This window comes from Neolamprologus brichardi, unplaced genomic scaffold, assembly GCF_056152115.1.
Source record: "Neolamprologus brichardi isolate AB-2024 unplaced genomic scaffold, ASM5615211v1 NODE_ptg000033l+_length_6344489_cov_1, whole genome shotgun sequence".
In the NCBI taxonomy this organism is placed as follows: domain Eukaryota; kingdom Metazoa; phylum Chordata; class Actinopteri; order Cichliformes; family Cichlidae; genus Neolamprologus; species Neolamprologus brichardi.
This window is the reverse complement of record NW_028270137.1, coordinates 5,162,549-5,178,777: the sequence shown is the minus strand read 5'-3', so window position 1 is coordinate 5,178,777 and position 16,229 is coordinate 5,162,549. Positions and strand designations below refer to the sequence as shown.

The following is a 16,229-nucleotide window of genomic DNA, read 5'->3' as shown; positions in this document are numbered from 1 at the left end:
TGAAGTTTGGGGCAGAGTGGACAAAGAAAAGTTTCTCAGCAGGTTCAACAGGTTGCTACAACACAGGCCGATGAAGTATTGCACTCACTCATCCAAACTGGCAAACATGTAACATACACCCTAAGACTGATCCTGCTTTTTACTCCTTTGCTATGATTTAATTTGATATTATGTAGCCATGGAGACAGTTTGCATAGATTAGAATGTTAGATTCCTGTGATGTCATCAATGCCCGATGTTTTGTTTTAATGTCTTGTGATAGTTCTAAGTGCAGACAAAGTCAGAGTTCAAGTGAGTTTAGTCCAATTTTGATCCAGTTTCTGACATGTGGTCAAAATCTTGGCCGACCTTTACCACACCACGTGCTGTGGGTGTGCGTAAATATCTAGGTGAGTAAAGTCTCCTTTACCTGTTAAATTCAATTTGTTTTGTCTCTCTGTAGAGGACTTTGAAGAAAAATACGAAGAGAAGGATAAGCTGGGTGAAGGAGGCTTTGGGACTGTCTTCTTTGGAAAACGCAGAGAAGACAATTTCCCAGTATGGCTTCTTATGTGTGCACTTTACAATTCTTCTAGTTCCTCCTGTTCTCTTTTTCTAAAACACATTTTCTCTGTAATGCAGGTGGTGATTAAGCATGTTGCTCAGTTTTTAGTCAGCTACCTACCAGTGGTAAGAAATGTTTGTCTTTTTCTGTTGTTTTCCCCCAACGTGTTCCTCAAACAGCCTAATGTTTGAACACTGACCTCGATGTTCTGTTTCTCAAGCTTCTTAATGGTAAAATGACCGAGATTCCCAAGGAGGTGGCATTGCTAATAATAGTGGGGGCAGGACCAGAGGCTACGAGCAGCAATGTGACGCCCGCTTAAAACGACTGGTATGACTTGGAAGACGAACTCATCATGGTCTTTGAAAGGCCAAAAAAACATAGACTTGGAAGTCTACCTGGCAAACAGAAGAACCTTTGTGCACGAGAGGGAGGTTAAGGTCAGCGAGTGGCAAGATAACATATATGGCAAACTTTAATGGACAATGTAAATCTGATTATTTGAACGTATTTTTCATTTGTCTGTCTGGTCATAATGAGACAGCTGGTACATGCAGCCACTGAAATGCAATCCAAGGGTGTCTACCATCGAGACATTAAGCCAGAAAACATTGTGTTTGACACATCGCCTGATCATCCAGCATTTCTATGTGTCAAATTCATCGATTTTGGTATTGGAGTCCCTTTTAAACCAGAAGCAGTCACACGAAGAAATGGTAGGTCATCAGCCTCACTGTTTAAATGTCATTGCCTGCCCACAGGCTTAGTGTCCACGCGCTCAGTGTCCACAGGAATTCCTTACCATGAATAATTACTCTCTGGACTTTAGGGACCAAATCAGCCGCTGTAAACTGGCAGGACTTTAATGCCACCACAGCAGATTGCGTCACAGTTTTGCAGCTACCTGGCAAGTAATCACTTGCCTTAAAAGTGTCGCCAGTCCCCTAGGCAACATGTGAAAGTGTTCCAGTGTGTACATCTGATCTGGGACCGCTGCAATCTTCGACTGCGCCTCCAGCTGACCCGATGTCCACATCATGGGGGAGGTAAGCGTTGGAGGTGGCATTGGAAAGTGAGGGTGATGCGTCAGTGAGTGCTTATCAGTATCAGTATATGTATGTGTGTGCGTGTCCAGAGTTCAGCTGAGACAGTGTCCTTCGCCCCGCCAGGCTAAGTAAACAGTCTTCCAGCCAACCCAGGTGGCCTTGTAGGGAATGGGAAGGAACAGACTCAACACAGTCGTTATCAGGGAGTTTTTGTTCGGCTCCAGCCTTGAGCCCACAGCTGGCGCCAAAGGGGTAGCCGCATTATGATGGTTTTCTTTTGCAAACAACTCATGAAAATTTCAAGCTGTTTTTAACACTCCGACACTGGTCTCTCAATCTCCCGTTAATAGCTGCGAGTTTCTCCATGATGTTATTAGCCGTCGATTCCGTGGTCTTGTCACTCTTTTGCTCACATAGCAGATTCTGAGACCTCACGACCGCAGCCAACTGATCCGAGATGTAATCCAGCTTCCGCCCAGAGATGTTGTTCTGAGTTGATTCTTTCCTGATGTAATCCAACATACATACGCTCAGAGGTGTTATTCTGAGCATTCACTGCAGTCGTAAGCGCCTCCAAGCTCTTAACCATGCCACCTTCAGTGAGCCCTTTCTGAGAAGTCCAGAAGAGACCAGTTGATCAAATCCATAATTCTCTTTTAGGTTTTAGACACAGGCTGTGAGAGAGTGTTCCAGGGAAAGTAATCCAAAAAAGACACGAGACTAGACAAGGACATAAGAACTAGCAGGGAAGACAAGGGAGAGGAGAAAAAGTGCGTCCGCCTCCTCCGAGAGCCAAAGAAATGAAAATGTTTGATGCTGAGCTTGTGGTGATACTCCAAGTCAGTACTGTACTCTGGCTGTTTCAGAGTTTTCACAGTCACTGCTTTCAGGTGTCTCCATCCAGTCACGTCTCCCAACACGATCACTTCTTTTCTTTTGGTTCCCTCGACGTGGAAGTGGTCCCCCAGTGGTCAACAGGTAGGTCTTTTACGAGGTGTAGTACGGTGGCCCCTAGAGACAAAGCATTTACAAACTCCAAAACACTTACAAACTCCAAAACACTTACAAAATTCAAAACACATGCAAACTCCAAAACACAACAGAAGTGCTCCAGGACGCTAGGGGCAGTGTTGAGCTCGAATTGCAAAATAAACGGCAAGTTTGTTGCAAACACATGGGCTGTATGGGACGGTCTAGTCTCCGTCGCGCTGCCCAGGTTGCCTAGCAACCATGATACTAACCGCTGGAAACATGTCATACAATTTTGTTTGACAGAAATGAAGGAGAGGTCGTCAGCCTCACTGTTTAAATGTCCTTGCCTGCCCACACGCTTAGTGTCCACATGAATTCCTTACCATGAATAATTACTCTCTGGATTTTAGGGACCAAATCAGCCGCTGTAAACTGGCAGGACTTTAATGCCACCACAGCAGATTGAGTCACAGTTTTGCAGCTGGGTGCGGTGATGGATTGGCTGGTACGTCACATCATCCTTGATGACAACAACACATCTGAGATGCACACTGACATTTCAGAGGGTAAGCTGAATGTTAATTCTTTAACCTGTCGCATTACAAAAACTTGAAAAAATCCCCTTTAAAGAACCTTTAAAGGTTTTTCAAAAAACCTTTTTTTTTAATGGTTCTTTGAAGAACTATTTTCTGAGTGGTTCTTTAAAGAACCATTTTAAATCTTTAAAAAAAAAATGCATCTTAAATTGAATTAACTAGAGTAGGGTAAAATAAATACAAGCACATAGACATATATTAATGGTTTATTGGCACTTTGTATTACAGAAAAAGACAAAAAGGCATTTTAACGCTAAGCACAACACCACTACTAATAATAGCATATAAGTCATTTAAACAGTAATAATTGAATATCTTTACTATACTATAAATAAATACATATAAATATTATACTATAGATAAAACAACAATCATTACATTAGAAATAGCAATACTTTCATAACAGACAATTAAACAACACATTTTCATCAGCATGTTTGCATTTTCAGTAAAACTATTTCAAGAACAATCTTTTTATTTAAATTATCAATGAACTGCAGCCTTAAGTTATGTAAGTTAAGTTTAATGTGGGACTCATGGTCCTTTGTTAGTCCACATTGGGACAATTTCAGTCTCTCATCTGCACTATGCTGGCAATCTAGGAGATATTTAATGCATTTGCCACTCTTTGCACAGCTACTGGTACAGGTGTAGTCAGAGTTCCCAAGTTGAGAACAAATGCCTCCAAAAAGCAAAATGTCTTTTTTAGTTCACTTGGATAGGCAACATTGTAGTTATGGTACAGGGAGAAGACAATACCCATCGCCAATGAAATGTCAATTTCCCCACTGTCCAGAATCATTTTTTGTCCATCCATCTGGACATTGCCCTCAGTTGAATCACTCAAGGGCTTGCCGTCACTGCTGCTGAGTACGATTGTAGGTATTGGGCTGTGTGGATCCTGAAACAGAAATTAAATTCTTGAAATGAGGAGTATAGTTTAAATAAGCATAAACAACAGGTGTCCCAATGAAAGTATGAAACTCCTGTAAAATACTGGATTAGTTTTAGACCCCCCCTCACCATACCAAAAAAAATCTAAATTTACCTTATTTATGACGGAGAGATGAGCGGCATTTTCTTTGAAAATAGATGGCAGGAGAAGAACAGCTGTGTTTACTATCTGACCTGGAAAATAAAGAGAAATATGTAAATATTTTCTGGCCAATTTTGTTAATACAAAGCAGTAAAGGCCATATGAGTACCTTCATCAGGAGTTGAATGTCTTGCAGAACATAAGCATTAGTGCAGTAAATGTATACCTAATTAACTTTTCAGTGTAATTCAGTGTAAATGTTAAGCATTTATACAAAACCCCCAAAATGTTGTTCAGTTCTGTAAGTTGCTAGCTTTAAATAATTTGAGTCCTAAAGAACTTGCAGAGCAAGTCTAGCTGCCACTGAACATTTTTTGGGATAAACATTGTGTGAATGACTGAAAATCCTCATAGAGATATATATAGCATCGAGGGTGTATCAGTTAAATCTTAAAGTACATCAGTGCAGAGACGAGAAAGGAGAAATGTCTGTCAGGGTTCCTGGGTCATCGACCCAGTGCTTTCAGTTTTGTTCATGTTCAGTTTATTTTGCCACTGCCTGTTTCACTTCCTGTTTGTTCACCGTGTCAGCTTGTGTCATTAGTCAGATTATGTTCAGCCCTGTACTCACCTGTTTCCAATCATTGTCATCATTCAACCTGTGTATTTAAGTTCCTCGGTTTCACCAGTTCTTTGTCGTGTCATTGATGTTATGTTGTCGTTTCCGCCAGCCAGCCAGCCAGCCACTCAGTCCGTCCGTCCGTCCGTCCGTCCTTCCTTCATTCATTCATTCATTCAGTCAGTCGTCCAGCCAGCCAGCCAGCCAGCCACTCAGTCCGTCCGTCCTTCCTTCCTTCATTCATTCATTCAGTCAGTCGTCCAGCCAGCCAGCCATTTCCTACCTCTGTTCTGTTTGCTCACGCCATCACAATAAACACCAGTCTTCACCTACCTGTGAGTCCTGCGTTTGGGTTCCTTCTTCCTCGCCTCCACACCACGCCTGACAGAATGACATGACCCGTGCCACGAAGACACGACTGGAACCCAGCGGACTCGGACCTTTTTGAGCAGCAGGAGGCAGCGCTCTCCTTGTGGGCGGAAAAGCTCAAGGAGAGACAGCGGCTCTTCGCGGAGCGAGAGCACGTCTTCGAGGGCACTCGCTTGGCTCTGGGCGGGCCTCGGAGACGCCGCGTTCACCCACCTGCTACCTCCCATGCACCGGAGCATCTGCCGCGGAGAGTGGGCGTTTCGCGCCGCGCTTCGGCGGCTCCCCCTCTCGCGGATCCGCTCCTCGCTCACACGTCACCTGCCTCATTTGCCGGATCCTCCACTTCGCCACGGCACAGCGGCTATGCCTCCCACCTCGGCTCAACAGAGGCTCCCGCGCCAGAGGCTCGGCTGTGTACCCCGCCCGCTTCCTCTTCCCGGAGAAAGCGGGGCACACGCCGCCATAACACGGACTATTTTCAGCAACTCCCGGTGGTGAGTTCCGGTAACTGTTTTCCACCCTCCTCATTTGACTCTTCACCCAGATTAACTAATAGACTCATCTCTGATTCATGGGATGTTTCCCTCCTGGAGGATTCTGTAGACTGGGAAGAGTTTTTCTGCTCTGCTCCTCCAAAGACTATAAATGGTGGTGGCAGAAGGACCAGAACAATCCCAGATAAACCTGCCTGTATCACACACCCAGTCACTATTTTCACACCCATTACTCAGCCATTTCCCACCAGCACGGCGGCCCAGATTCGGCCTTCCCCTTCAGCCGTTTCACCACCTCAGATGGCTAGGGCCCAGCCTACACCCACACCTGTGCCAGCTCCTAGGAAGAAGGCAGCTGCGACGCAGTCTACCTCCACATCCGCTCTTGTTTCCCGGGTGGGGGGTAACTGGTGTCCAGCCACCTCCCGTGCCTGTCCCAGCGCCCAGGCTGAGGGCAGCCTCAACCCAGCCTGACCTCCCTAGAGGCTTGAAAGAGCTAACCAGTCCACCTGCTACTTCACCACTTCCTCCACCTCCTCACTCAGCTTTCCACGCCCTGGCACTATCACTGGTTAGGCTAGCTGAGGTGTCCCCTGCTCAGGCACCAGCCTTATTAGCCCAGGCTGCAGTTTTATCCCCCTCGGTAACTCTGTCGTTAGCTCAGCCATTAGCATCGCCAACCTCTGTTCATCCCTTAGCTTCCCCACTCCAGTCAGTTCCCTCACCTGCTGTTCAGCTTTCACTCCAGTCAGTTCCCTCACCTGCTGTTCAGCCTTCCCTCCTGTCCCCTGTCGTCCAGTCTCCTCCTGTCCTCCTGTCCCCTGTAGTCCAGTCTCCTCCTGTCCTCCAGTTCCCTGTCCTCCAGTCTCCTCCCGTCCTCCAGTCTGTCCAGTCTGTAGTCCAGTCAGTCCAGTCGTCCCCTGTAGCTCAGTGTCCTGTTCTCCAGTCGCCTCCCGTCCAGTCAGTCCAGTCGCCTCCCGTCCAGTCAGTCCAATCAGTTCAGTCACTCATCCACCACCCTGTTCAGTTCCCGGACCTGCAGCCACAGCACCCAGAGCCAGCTGTGAGCCCTCCTGCTCTCCAGCCAGGGGCCTCCGCGCCCGCTGGCCCGGCCGCTCTCCAGCCAGGGGCTTCCGCGCCCGCTGGCCCTGCCTGTCTCCAGCCAGGGGCTTCCGCGCCCGCTGGCCCTAAAGCTGTGGCTCTGTCACCCCCGGCTCCCGTGCCGTCGCCTGGTCCAGACTCAGACTCAGCCTCAGCTTCTGCTTCGCCTGGGCCAGCCTCAGACTCAGCCTCAGCTTCTGCTTCGCCTGGGCCAGCCTCAGCTTTAGCTTCTGCTTCGCCTGGTCCAGACTCAGCCTCAGCTTCAGCTTCTGCTTCCCCTGGTCCAGCCTCAGCTTCCACTTCGCCTGGGCCAGCCTCAGCCTCGGCGTCAGCCTCTGCTTTGCCTGGTCCTGCGGCTGCCGCGCCGTCGCCCCAGCCACGTTCTGGACGTCATCGCCGGCGCGGCCGCCCACCGGACCTGCTCAGCGGCCGCCGCCGCCTTCCTCGCGGCCGCCCACCGGACCTGCTCAGCGGCCGCCGCCGCCTTCCTCGCGGCCGCCGCCGCCTTCCTCGCGGCCGCCCACCGGACCAGCTCAGCGGCCGCCGCCGTCTTCCTGAACCGTCTCGTCTCGGCCGCCGGCCACGTGGCCGCCCACCTGAACTGTTTCTGTTTTGGACTCCGTCCCTCCGTCCTGGGCCCCCTCCACCCGCCCTGTTCTGGTTTTTCTTTCTTTTGGCCGTCGGGTGCCGGCCTTTGGGGGGGGGGGGTACTGTCAGGGTTCCTGGGTCATCGACCCAGTGCTTTCAGTTTTGTTCATGTTCAGTTTATTTTGCCACTGCCTGTTTCACTTCCTGTTTGTTCACCGTGTCAGCTTGTGTCATTAGTCAGATTATGTTCAGCCCTGTACTCACCTGTTTCCAATCATTGTCATCATTCAACCTGTGTATTTAAGTTCCTCGGTTTCACCAGTTCTTTGTCGTGTCATTGATGTTATGTTGTCGTTTCCGCCAGCCAGCCAGCCAGCCAGCCAGCCACTCAGTCCGTCCGTCCTTCCGTCCGTCCGTGGATATTGTAAGGGACACTGTGTTTACTAATGTGCTGTATGTGAAACCTTAAAAAGTGGTATCTGAGATAGGAGTTAAAAATGTTTTTGCCCATTATTGCCAAGTGCCCTCACCTTTTCTTTCAGTGTCTGTCTGGCTCTCATCAACAGATTTTAAGCAGAGGCTTTTAAGGTTGCTGTTTGGGGCTATTGACACAAGCTTCGCTGCCAACTTACTGAATCCTCGGATTACTTTTTTGTCCACATCAGTTTTAAGTAACATGGAAGCCTCTTCAAGAAGCTAAAATAAAGGATAAACATATACATATTAGCTTTGTACCATAATATATACCATTATATAGCAAACCAGAACAATCATTATTTCACACATCAATTATCATTAGAGAACAAATTATAATTTTGCATTTGTTTACTTTAATTCTCAAGTACACATTGCTGTGCAAAAGGGATGTTTAGACTATTCTTCCCAAAAAACTATCATTGGCATCAGATTGGTCCAAAATTATCCTGTAGCATGAAAATAAAACCAAAGAGAAAGACATAGTCAATGTTGCAATTTCTGTTAGTGTTCTGTTAGTGTACTTTTATTACTCATGAAATAAATCTGCTGATTCAGTCACTTTGCCTGTCCTGTAGGTACGTGATTATTAGAAGTCTATATAAATGTGCAGCACATCAGTACATATTCGTGTTTTTGCCGTGCACTATTGTTATTGTTGTTTTTTGCTGCAGTTTTTGATAAAACACTCACCACAACAGGGATAGTGAGACATGGGAATTCTCGTAGAACCTCTTCAGTAGTATGCTGAAGAACGTAGTGTGTTCTGTACTTCTGTATTTTCCTGAGGTGCGTTCGAATGACATCCACATTTGGCCTAGTTTTTTGGCACTCTTGCTTAATCACTGATACATGTTGGTCGGTGCTACTTTCATCCTCCCCATCGTCAAGAGGATTGATATCCTGGTTATTAAAAAGTTTAGCAAATATTGAGAGAAAAAAACCCAAAACAATACTTTTAACTTTTATGTACAATTTAAAATGGCAAACAAACATTGAGCATATTTAACTTGCCTTGGTTTTTTCAAAAGGATACAGGGCTGGATATCTGATGATCTTTTTCTTCCTGAATTTGGAACTGAGTATTTCTGTCTCATTTTTTCAATTTCCTCTACGTCTACTAGTGGTCTTCTTTCCTTTTTAAACTTGTTCCTGAGAGACTCATGCAGAACATCCTACAAACGATAAAAATGTAACTAATTATTCATAAATAGGTGCAACTAGGTCCTCCCTTTATACAAGACATTTACCAGAAAACTTTGAGTGACATAAAGCTGGTAGGTTTGCTGTAATCATGTCATAACCTAATTAGTTCCTATTTACAGATCTCTTCTTTAACTCTTAGGAGTTGATCGAACACATGATATAAAGGTTTGGAGCACCTTAGATTGGCTACATACACTATAAAAGGTAGATAAAGATTAGATAAAGTATCAATGGCATTATGTCCTACAAGCATACTCATCATGATCTTTCAGTCTATATGTTAATACCTCTACCTTTTAATAATAAAAATAATAATGTATACTTTATTGATCCCCACAGGGAAATTTCTCTCTTTGCATTTAACCCATTCACTCAGTGAAGCAGTGGGCAGCCACTAATCAGGCGCCCGGGGAGCAGTGTGTAGGGACAGTACCTTGCTCAAGGGTACCTCAGGGTAGCCGTTCAGTTGATTCAAACCCCTGACCTTCCGATCATGGGGCAACCACACTACCTACTGAGCTATCCCTGCCCTATTTTCAAATTTAATTTTTTAAATACAAAAACTACACTATCCTGATACAAAGGCAAACAGAGCTAATATAATGCTGAATTTCACACCATTCACTTGAGAATTCACAGAGAAATGAAACATTAATTAATTTAAAAGAGCAATTGATATTTTATTTATTGTTTGACCATACTGGACGAGATCTGCCTCAAAAATCACAATACTAATACTTGTATTGTAGTGGCCACAAGGGAACAGATAACCTCTGAATATGTAACAATGAAAATGTTAGCATGTTACACTCGTTAGCCAATAATTAGGCAATTCAAAGACAATTTGTTGGACAATTTTATCAATGTTTGCTTTTCAGGAATACTTACATATCCAGAGCCATAACTCTCCTTCAAGAAAGGAAAACTCAGAAGGACAGTCCTCAGAAGCTCTACATACTGCACATGAGAGGGATACCTGCAAATTTTGAATGATGAACTTAAATTCTGATGTACATACTGTATTTTAAATGAATCAAATCTTAATTATATATAGACTTACATTGTCTCATTACTCAAGTGGTCAAACAGAGCTTGAACAAGCATGTTTTTGAGTCTGTTCTTGGTGGGTGACTTTAGTGCTGCATCTTTATTGGTCAACGCAGTGAGCACAGCTGGAGGAAACTGCACTTTGCAGTTAAACATAGGTTGGAGTGCTGACACAGTATGCTTTTCTTTGTGTTGCCTTCCACTGCAAGAAGAAGTAAGAAGTATGTTTAGAGTTTGTTACAAGACATGAATATGCGTGTCCTTGTGTCCTGCATCAGGAATATCCGCATATTTAAAACGTACAATAACAGCTGCTGAACTACAGAAACAGAATCATAACAGAGAGTAAGAGTGGCTGTGACATTTCAATTTTGAAAGTAAATGGGTGTGTGATGCACATCAACGCTGGAGAAACAGTACAGGGCTTGCGTCAACCCCTTGCCCCCCACCCTCCAACACCGTAAACCTAGGGGAGGGGAAACACTGAATTGTATGAATGTACAATTCAGTGAATCATGTCCAGTCAACTTAAGACTCACTCTTTCAGCTTCTCTACAGCAGACAAAAATTTCACTTGGTCTTTCACTTTTGGAAAAAGACGCTCACTCATTCTTTCAGTCATCTGCAGAAGAGTCGATCCATCGATTTCATTGTCTGTGTCACAGAAAAACAATAAGACACGATCAAAACAGAAATGAGCATGTTCGAAGATAAAGAATAAAAATATCATAAAACATTACTAAAAAGACAGCTATGCGTTCATTAGTGACTGTAGATGATGACAGACATGTGGAATAGCCAAAAAGTGGTTAAAATCATTTTAACAGTGGTTGACAATTCCTAACTAAAAAGTCATGGTTTAGGATGTATCTTACCTAACTTTGGTATGAACTGCCTTAAAAGGTCGGTGGATCAGTGTAATGAAGTCTTGACCATCACATCTGTATGCGTCCAAAGCATGAAAGTCTACCTCATCCCCAGGCTTGAATATCAACAGATCATCAGTCTCTCTGATGTGGTATGATTGAAGGTGTCTTATAAACTCCAGTGTTGTAAAAAGTCTTCCAACAAGAAACCATTTTGCCCTGATATACACAATCAGGACTATTTTTTTTACAAACAGTGGAATTTGCTCTGCATGCACAAGTTCCAAAATGAAGAAATCTCCAACTGCATATTTTACAGAGTTTAAAATGATGCATTTACTCGTCCAGAGTTTCTCATCCACAGTAACGGCTGTCTCCAAGTTCTGCAAACAAATCTGCAAGTTCACTGGAAGTTCTTGAAGTGATAAGTTATTAACTGCTGCTTGTGTATGATCGCTCCTGATGATCCATTCAGGCTGCCACTCCCAGCATTGACGAAGCTGATTCCTCTTTGCCAAAGTCTGACAAATATTAATATAGTTATTGGTGATTCTTGCTACTGTCTTGAAAAATTGATGTCTGGCTTCAAACCTCATGCACCAATGAGAGCGGAGTGACCCATAATCAAGGATGAGCCGAGGATAATGTAGCAGAAAATGCAGCTTGGGTATAAACACACCAGTGTATGGTGTAACTGGCCCATGTAAAGTTCTCTATAAGTTCACTCAGAGCTCGTTCAGATGATTGGGGAAATTCAACAGTTTCCTGGATGACAGGGTCACAGTCTGGGGCAGACTCTAATCCTTGTTTCTGATATTTATGTTTCTTCCTTATGTGATTTTTCAAAGATTTCACAGACAAAAACTTTCTGGGACAGTCTTCTAGTCTGCAGACAATGAAGAATCCTCATTTACTTTCATGGTATATCTGTTGATGTTTCAGCAGTTTTTCATATGTTGGTTTTCTTGTGGAGCACCGTGGACACTGATATGGCACATCCATAGAAATGCTCACCTACAAAGACCTGGGGTGGCTGTAGCTCAGGTGGCAGAGCGGATCAGCCACTAACCAGAAGGTCGGTGGCTCAATCCCAGGCTGCTCAAGTCTGCATGCCAAATATCCTTGGGCAAGATACTAACCCCATGTTGCTCTCCGATGCATCCATCGGAGTGTGAATGTGTATGAATGTTAGATACTTAGCACTAAAGCTTAGAAGTGCTTGTGTGATTGGGTGAATGAATTAGCTGTATAAAGCGCTTTGAGTGCTCGGACAGAGTAGAAAAGCGCTATATAAGAACCAGTCCATTTACCTGTTGATAATCTGCCAATTCATTTTCCCCAAGCCAAAGAGATACTTCTCCAACAGTCCACTGCTGAGCCATGATCTGTTAAAACAAAACAAAATGCCATTACATTGTTATTCTGTGACATCAAAAACTTATTTATTTATTTTTTGTTCAATCATTTTCCAAGCCACTTTATCATCATAAGGATCGGAGGGGTGCAGGAGCCTATCCCAGCTGTTTTTTTAGGCGGGGTAGACCCTGGACAGGCTGCCAGTCCATGGCCTTTTGACTGTTCCCAAAGTCAGGACACATACTCACGGAGAGGCAGCGTTTCAGTGGTATGGTCCTCATCTGTGGAACAGCCTGCCGGAGGAGCTCAGGGCCACAGAGAACGTACATGTTTTTAAGAACAGGCTCAAGATCCAACTTTTTAACTTAGCTTTTACTTGACGTTTATTTATTTTATGCTTATTTATTCTATCCTGTTATTCTATTTATTAATTTAGGTTTTACCTAATATTTATCGATTTTATTCTTATTCATTTTTTATCTTCTTACTCTATTTACATTTATATTGTATCCCTTCTTATTTATTTTATCTTTTTACCCTGTATATATCCTATTGTGTCATATCTCCAGTGTTTCCTCGGCGGGCGCTCTCTGCACCGGCGCTGTAATCGACCGTGGCTGCTGGGGCTCTGGGGGTCCTCTCAGCCTGGCTGGGGGGCTTCTTTGCCTCTCACACGCACTAAGCAGTTGACATACTCTCACATGCACTGAGCAGTTGACATACTCGGACACGCACTGAACAGTTGTCATACTCTCACATGCACTGAACAGTTGACATACTCTCACACGCACTGAACAGTTGACATACTCTGACACGCATTGAGCAGTTGTCATACTCTCTCATGCACTGAGCAGTTGACATACTCTCACATGCACTGAGCAGTTGACATACTCGGACACGCACTGAACAGTTGTCATACTCTGACACGCATTAAGCAGTTGTCATACTCTCACATGCACTGAGCAGTTGACATACTCTCACATGCACTGAGCAGTTGACATACTCTGACACGCATTAAGCAGTTGTCATACTCTCACATGCACTGAGCAGTTGTCATACTCTCACACGCACTGAGCAGTTGACATACTCTGACACGCATTAAGCAGTTGTCATACTCTCACATGCACTGAGCAGTTGACATACTCTCACATGCACTGAGCAGTTGACATACTCTGACACGCATTAAGCAATTGTCATACTCTCACATGCACTGAGCAGTTGACATACTCTGACACGCATTAAGCAATTGTCATACTCTCACACGCACTGAGCAGTTGTCATACTCTCACACGCACTGAGCAGTTGTCATACTCTCACACGCACTGAGCAGTTGTCATACTCTCGCACGCACTGAGCAGTTGACATACTCTGACACGCATTGAGCAGTTTTCATACTCTGACACGCGCTGAGCAGTTGACATACTCTCACACGCACTGAGCAGTTGACATACTCTGACACGCACTGAGCAGTTGTCATACTCTCAAACGCACTGAGCAGTTGTCATACTCTCAAACGCACTGAGCAGTTGTCATACTCTGACACGCACTGAGCAGTTGTCATACTCTCACATGCACTGAGAAGTTGTCATACTCTCACACGCACTGAGCAGTTGACAAACTCTGATACGCATTAAGCAGTTGTCATACTCTCACACGCGCTGAGCAGTTGACATACTCTGACACGCATTGAGCAGTTGACATACTCTGACACGCATTAAGCAGTTGTCATACTCTCACATGCATTGAGCAGTTGACATAGTCTCAAACGCACTGAGCAGTTGACATACTCTCACACGCGCTGAGCAGTTGACATACTCTGACACGCACTAAGCAGTTGTCCCCCAAAGAAACCAAATTCCTAGAAATCCAATAACGGAAATGTTTGCACACAGTTGTGATTTTGTGCAGAGGTCCACCCTACCAGCCAACCTCAGATCTCCACGCATACACAAACTAAGGCACATAAGTCTGCACACATCCAGACATTAACAGATACACACACATGGCCACCCTTTATATCGGTGGACCTCCACCAGGCCTCACTGCACTCCTCTTCTCAGAGAAACACTCAACAGAAGAGTTGAGAAACACAAAACTTGTGAGATCTGAATGTCCTGGTGAGTCTCCACCTGTTACAGGTGGGTGCTGCCTGGACTGTCTCGAGACAGACCAGATCAGCTGCACCACAGACACTTCATACCTCATCTCAGGAGAAAAACTGAAAGAACAACATAAAAAAGGAGAAAACCGACCTCAGAAACATGGCCAACATCTGTTTGATTAGACTAACAAATAATGGTTGACCATTTTCAGGTGCTCGCCTAACCTTCAGTAGTTGTTCGAGGTCATTGAAACGCTTAGGTTTTATATATCCAGTTTCCTTGGATTGATAATCTGTCTCGTATTGAAATTGTTCTTTGGTCAGTTTTGCCTGTTGCAGAATTTCAGGGTCGCTCTTGTTGACTTTAATAGCCACGATCTGTCTGTTTGCTCTGTGAATTGGTTAGAAACAAAACTGAACTTGTTTTGGTTTCTTTTGTAAAATGCTCTGAAAACATCTGGAAAGGGTTTGGGTTGGTGTCAGGTCAACGTCCGTTATGCCATAAAGTATAATGGGTGAGTGCTCGTATTATGGGTTTTGGGATCAAAGCAAAGCTACCACGTCATGAAGGATCGAAGCAAAGCTACCGCGTCACAAGGGATCAAAGTGATTCTAATGTATGCGCAGGCGCACACACACATGTTTGTTTGTGTAATATTGTTCACACTAAATTTGACCGTAGGCAATTTAATATGAGTCAATCAAAGAAAATGTTAGTTTTGGAGAATTTTGAAATTACGAAAATGACAATTACGAGAATTTTTGTTCGTGTATTTTTTTTCTTTTGCATAACATGTCGAGCTTTTCTGTATATAGCCATGTCGTAGATTCCGAAGCAAACAAGAAATTGATGAAAATGTTCTATTTTATTTTAACAATCATCAACTGCATATGCAGGTTTCGTACGGGTGCTTGAAATCCTTGAAAAATCTTGGATATATTGTAGTGCTTCTATTTCGGATTTGGTGCTTAAAACGTCTTGAAACTGTATTTCATTCACCACAAATAACTATCTGACTGAATAGTTTTCTTATCAGATAGAGAAATAAAATGGCAAAGTCTAAAAGCAACATTTCTCTGCCTGGGCTGCCTTGTACCTCTGCACGTCAGTCTGTTTCAATGTGTGACCCCCCCTCCCCGAAAAGTCGGGGGTGAGCGCACTAACGTGCCTGGAGGCCGTTTTAATGAGTGTTTGCTGGAAAACGAAAAATACAAGAAGGAGTCTGCAAGAAGGATTTGTACGTTTTCACTGTGGAGGAGTTTGCGTAAGTCCTAGTAAATCATTTTCTTCAGTGTGGACGTTACACATGCTAATTTTTAAAATCGTTTTTATTATTTTGCTAGCTAGCAAACTCGCGGGATAAATGATTGAAATGCACTCAGTGTGATGCAATACGGTGCCGCTATTCTAACAGTTAGTTATTGCAGGGTAATTTCTGGAATATGCTGTGAATTTAACCAAGATTACACAGCAGTAGCAGTAATGCGAGTTACTTCCCCAAAGTGAAAGCTTTAAACGTTAGCCCGATGCTTAACTAGCCAACTCAAGCTTTCTGATTGAAGGCTAAAAGCAGCGTTGTCACCAAGTAAACAGAATATTGATTCTATTTTGGTGTATTGCTGCAGTTTTTTCAAGTATTAACTTGGTGCTTTTGGCAACCTTAGGGGGAAATAATGGTAATATGACTGATCCATATGGACACAAAGAATATAGACTTTTTTTGTGCTACCGAAGTTCCGTGGCTTTCATTCAAAATCTGTTTATCGTTAAACAACTTGAAGATTATAATGGCTTCAAACTCACATTGAGGCCT

The 16,229-nt window shown here is 44.1% G+C and overlaps 1 protein-coding gene across 1 annotated transcript; it reads right to left on the bottom strand.

Annotated features, from left to right (window-relative positions):
- Positions 1–3,756: 3,756 nt before the first annotated feature.
- On the bottom strand, positions 3,757–12,340 carry LOC148094645 (sterile alpha motif domain-containing protein 3-like). Its single transcript, XM_087837501.1, has 10 exons — positions 12,269–12,340; positions 11,973–11,982; positions 10,632–10,746; positions 10,106–10,294; positions 9,934–10,021; positions 8,850–9,014; positions 8,533–8,742; positions 7,896–8,061; positions 4,207–4,286; positions 3,757–4,059 (listed from the first exon to the last, which is right to left on the bottom strand). The coding sequence occupies exons 1-10, from the start codon at positions 12,338–12,340 to the stop codon at positions 3,757–3,759; spliced, it is 1,398 nt and encodes a 465-aa protein (XP_087693627.1).
- Between the last annotated feature and the right edge of the window lie 3,889 nt (positions 12,341–16,229).

What these genes read in the sequence shown, in the direction of transcription:
- LOC148094645 (XM_087837501.1), bottom strand. Translation starts at nt 12,340, where the DNA reads ATGGCTCAGCAGTGGACTGTTGGAGAAGTATCTCTTTGGCTTGGGGAA. An exon ending in GTCTCACTATCCCTGTTGTG is followed by an intron (nt 8,062 to 8,532) that starts GTGAGTGTTTTA and finishes CCTTTATTTTAG; the next exon opens with CTTCTTGAAGAGGCTTCCAT. An exon ending in GACAGACACTGAAAGAAAAG is followed by an intron (nt 4,287 to 7,895) that starts GTGAGGGCACTT and finishes TTTATTTTCCAG; the next exon opens with GTCAGATAGTAAACACAGCT.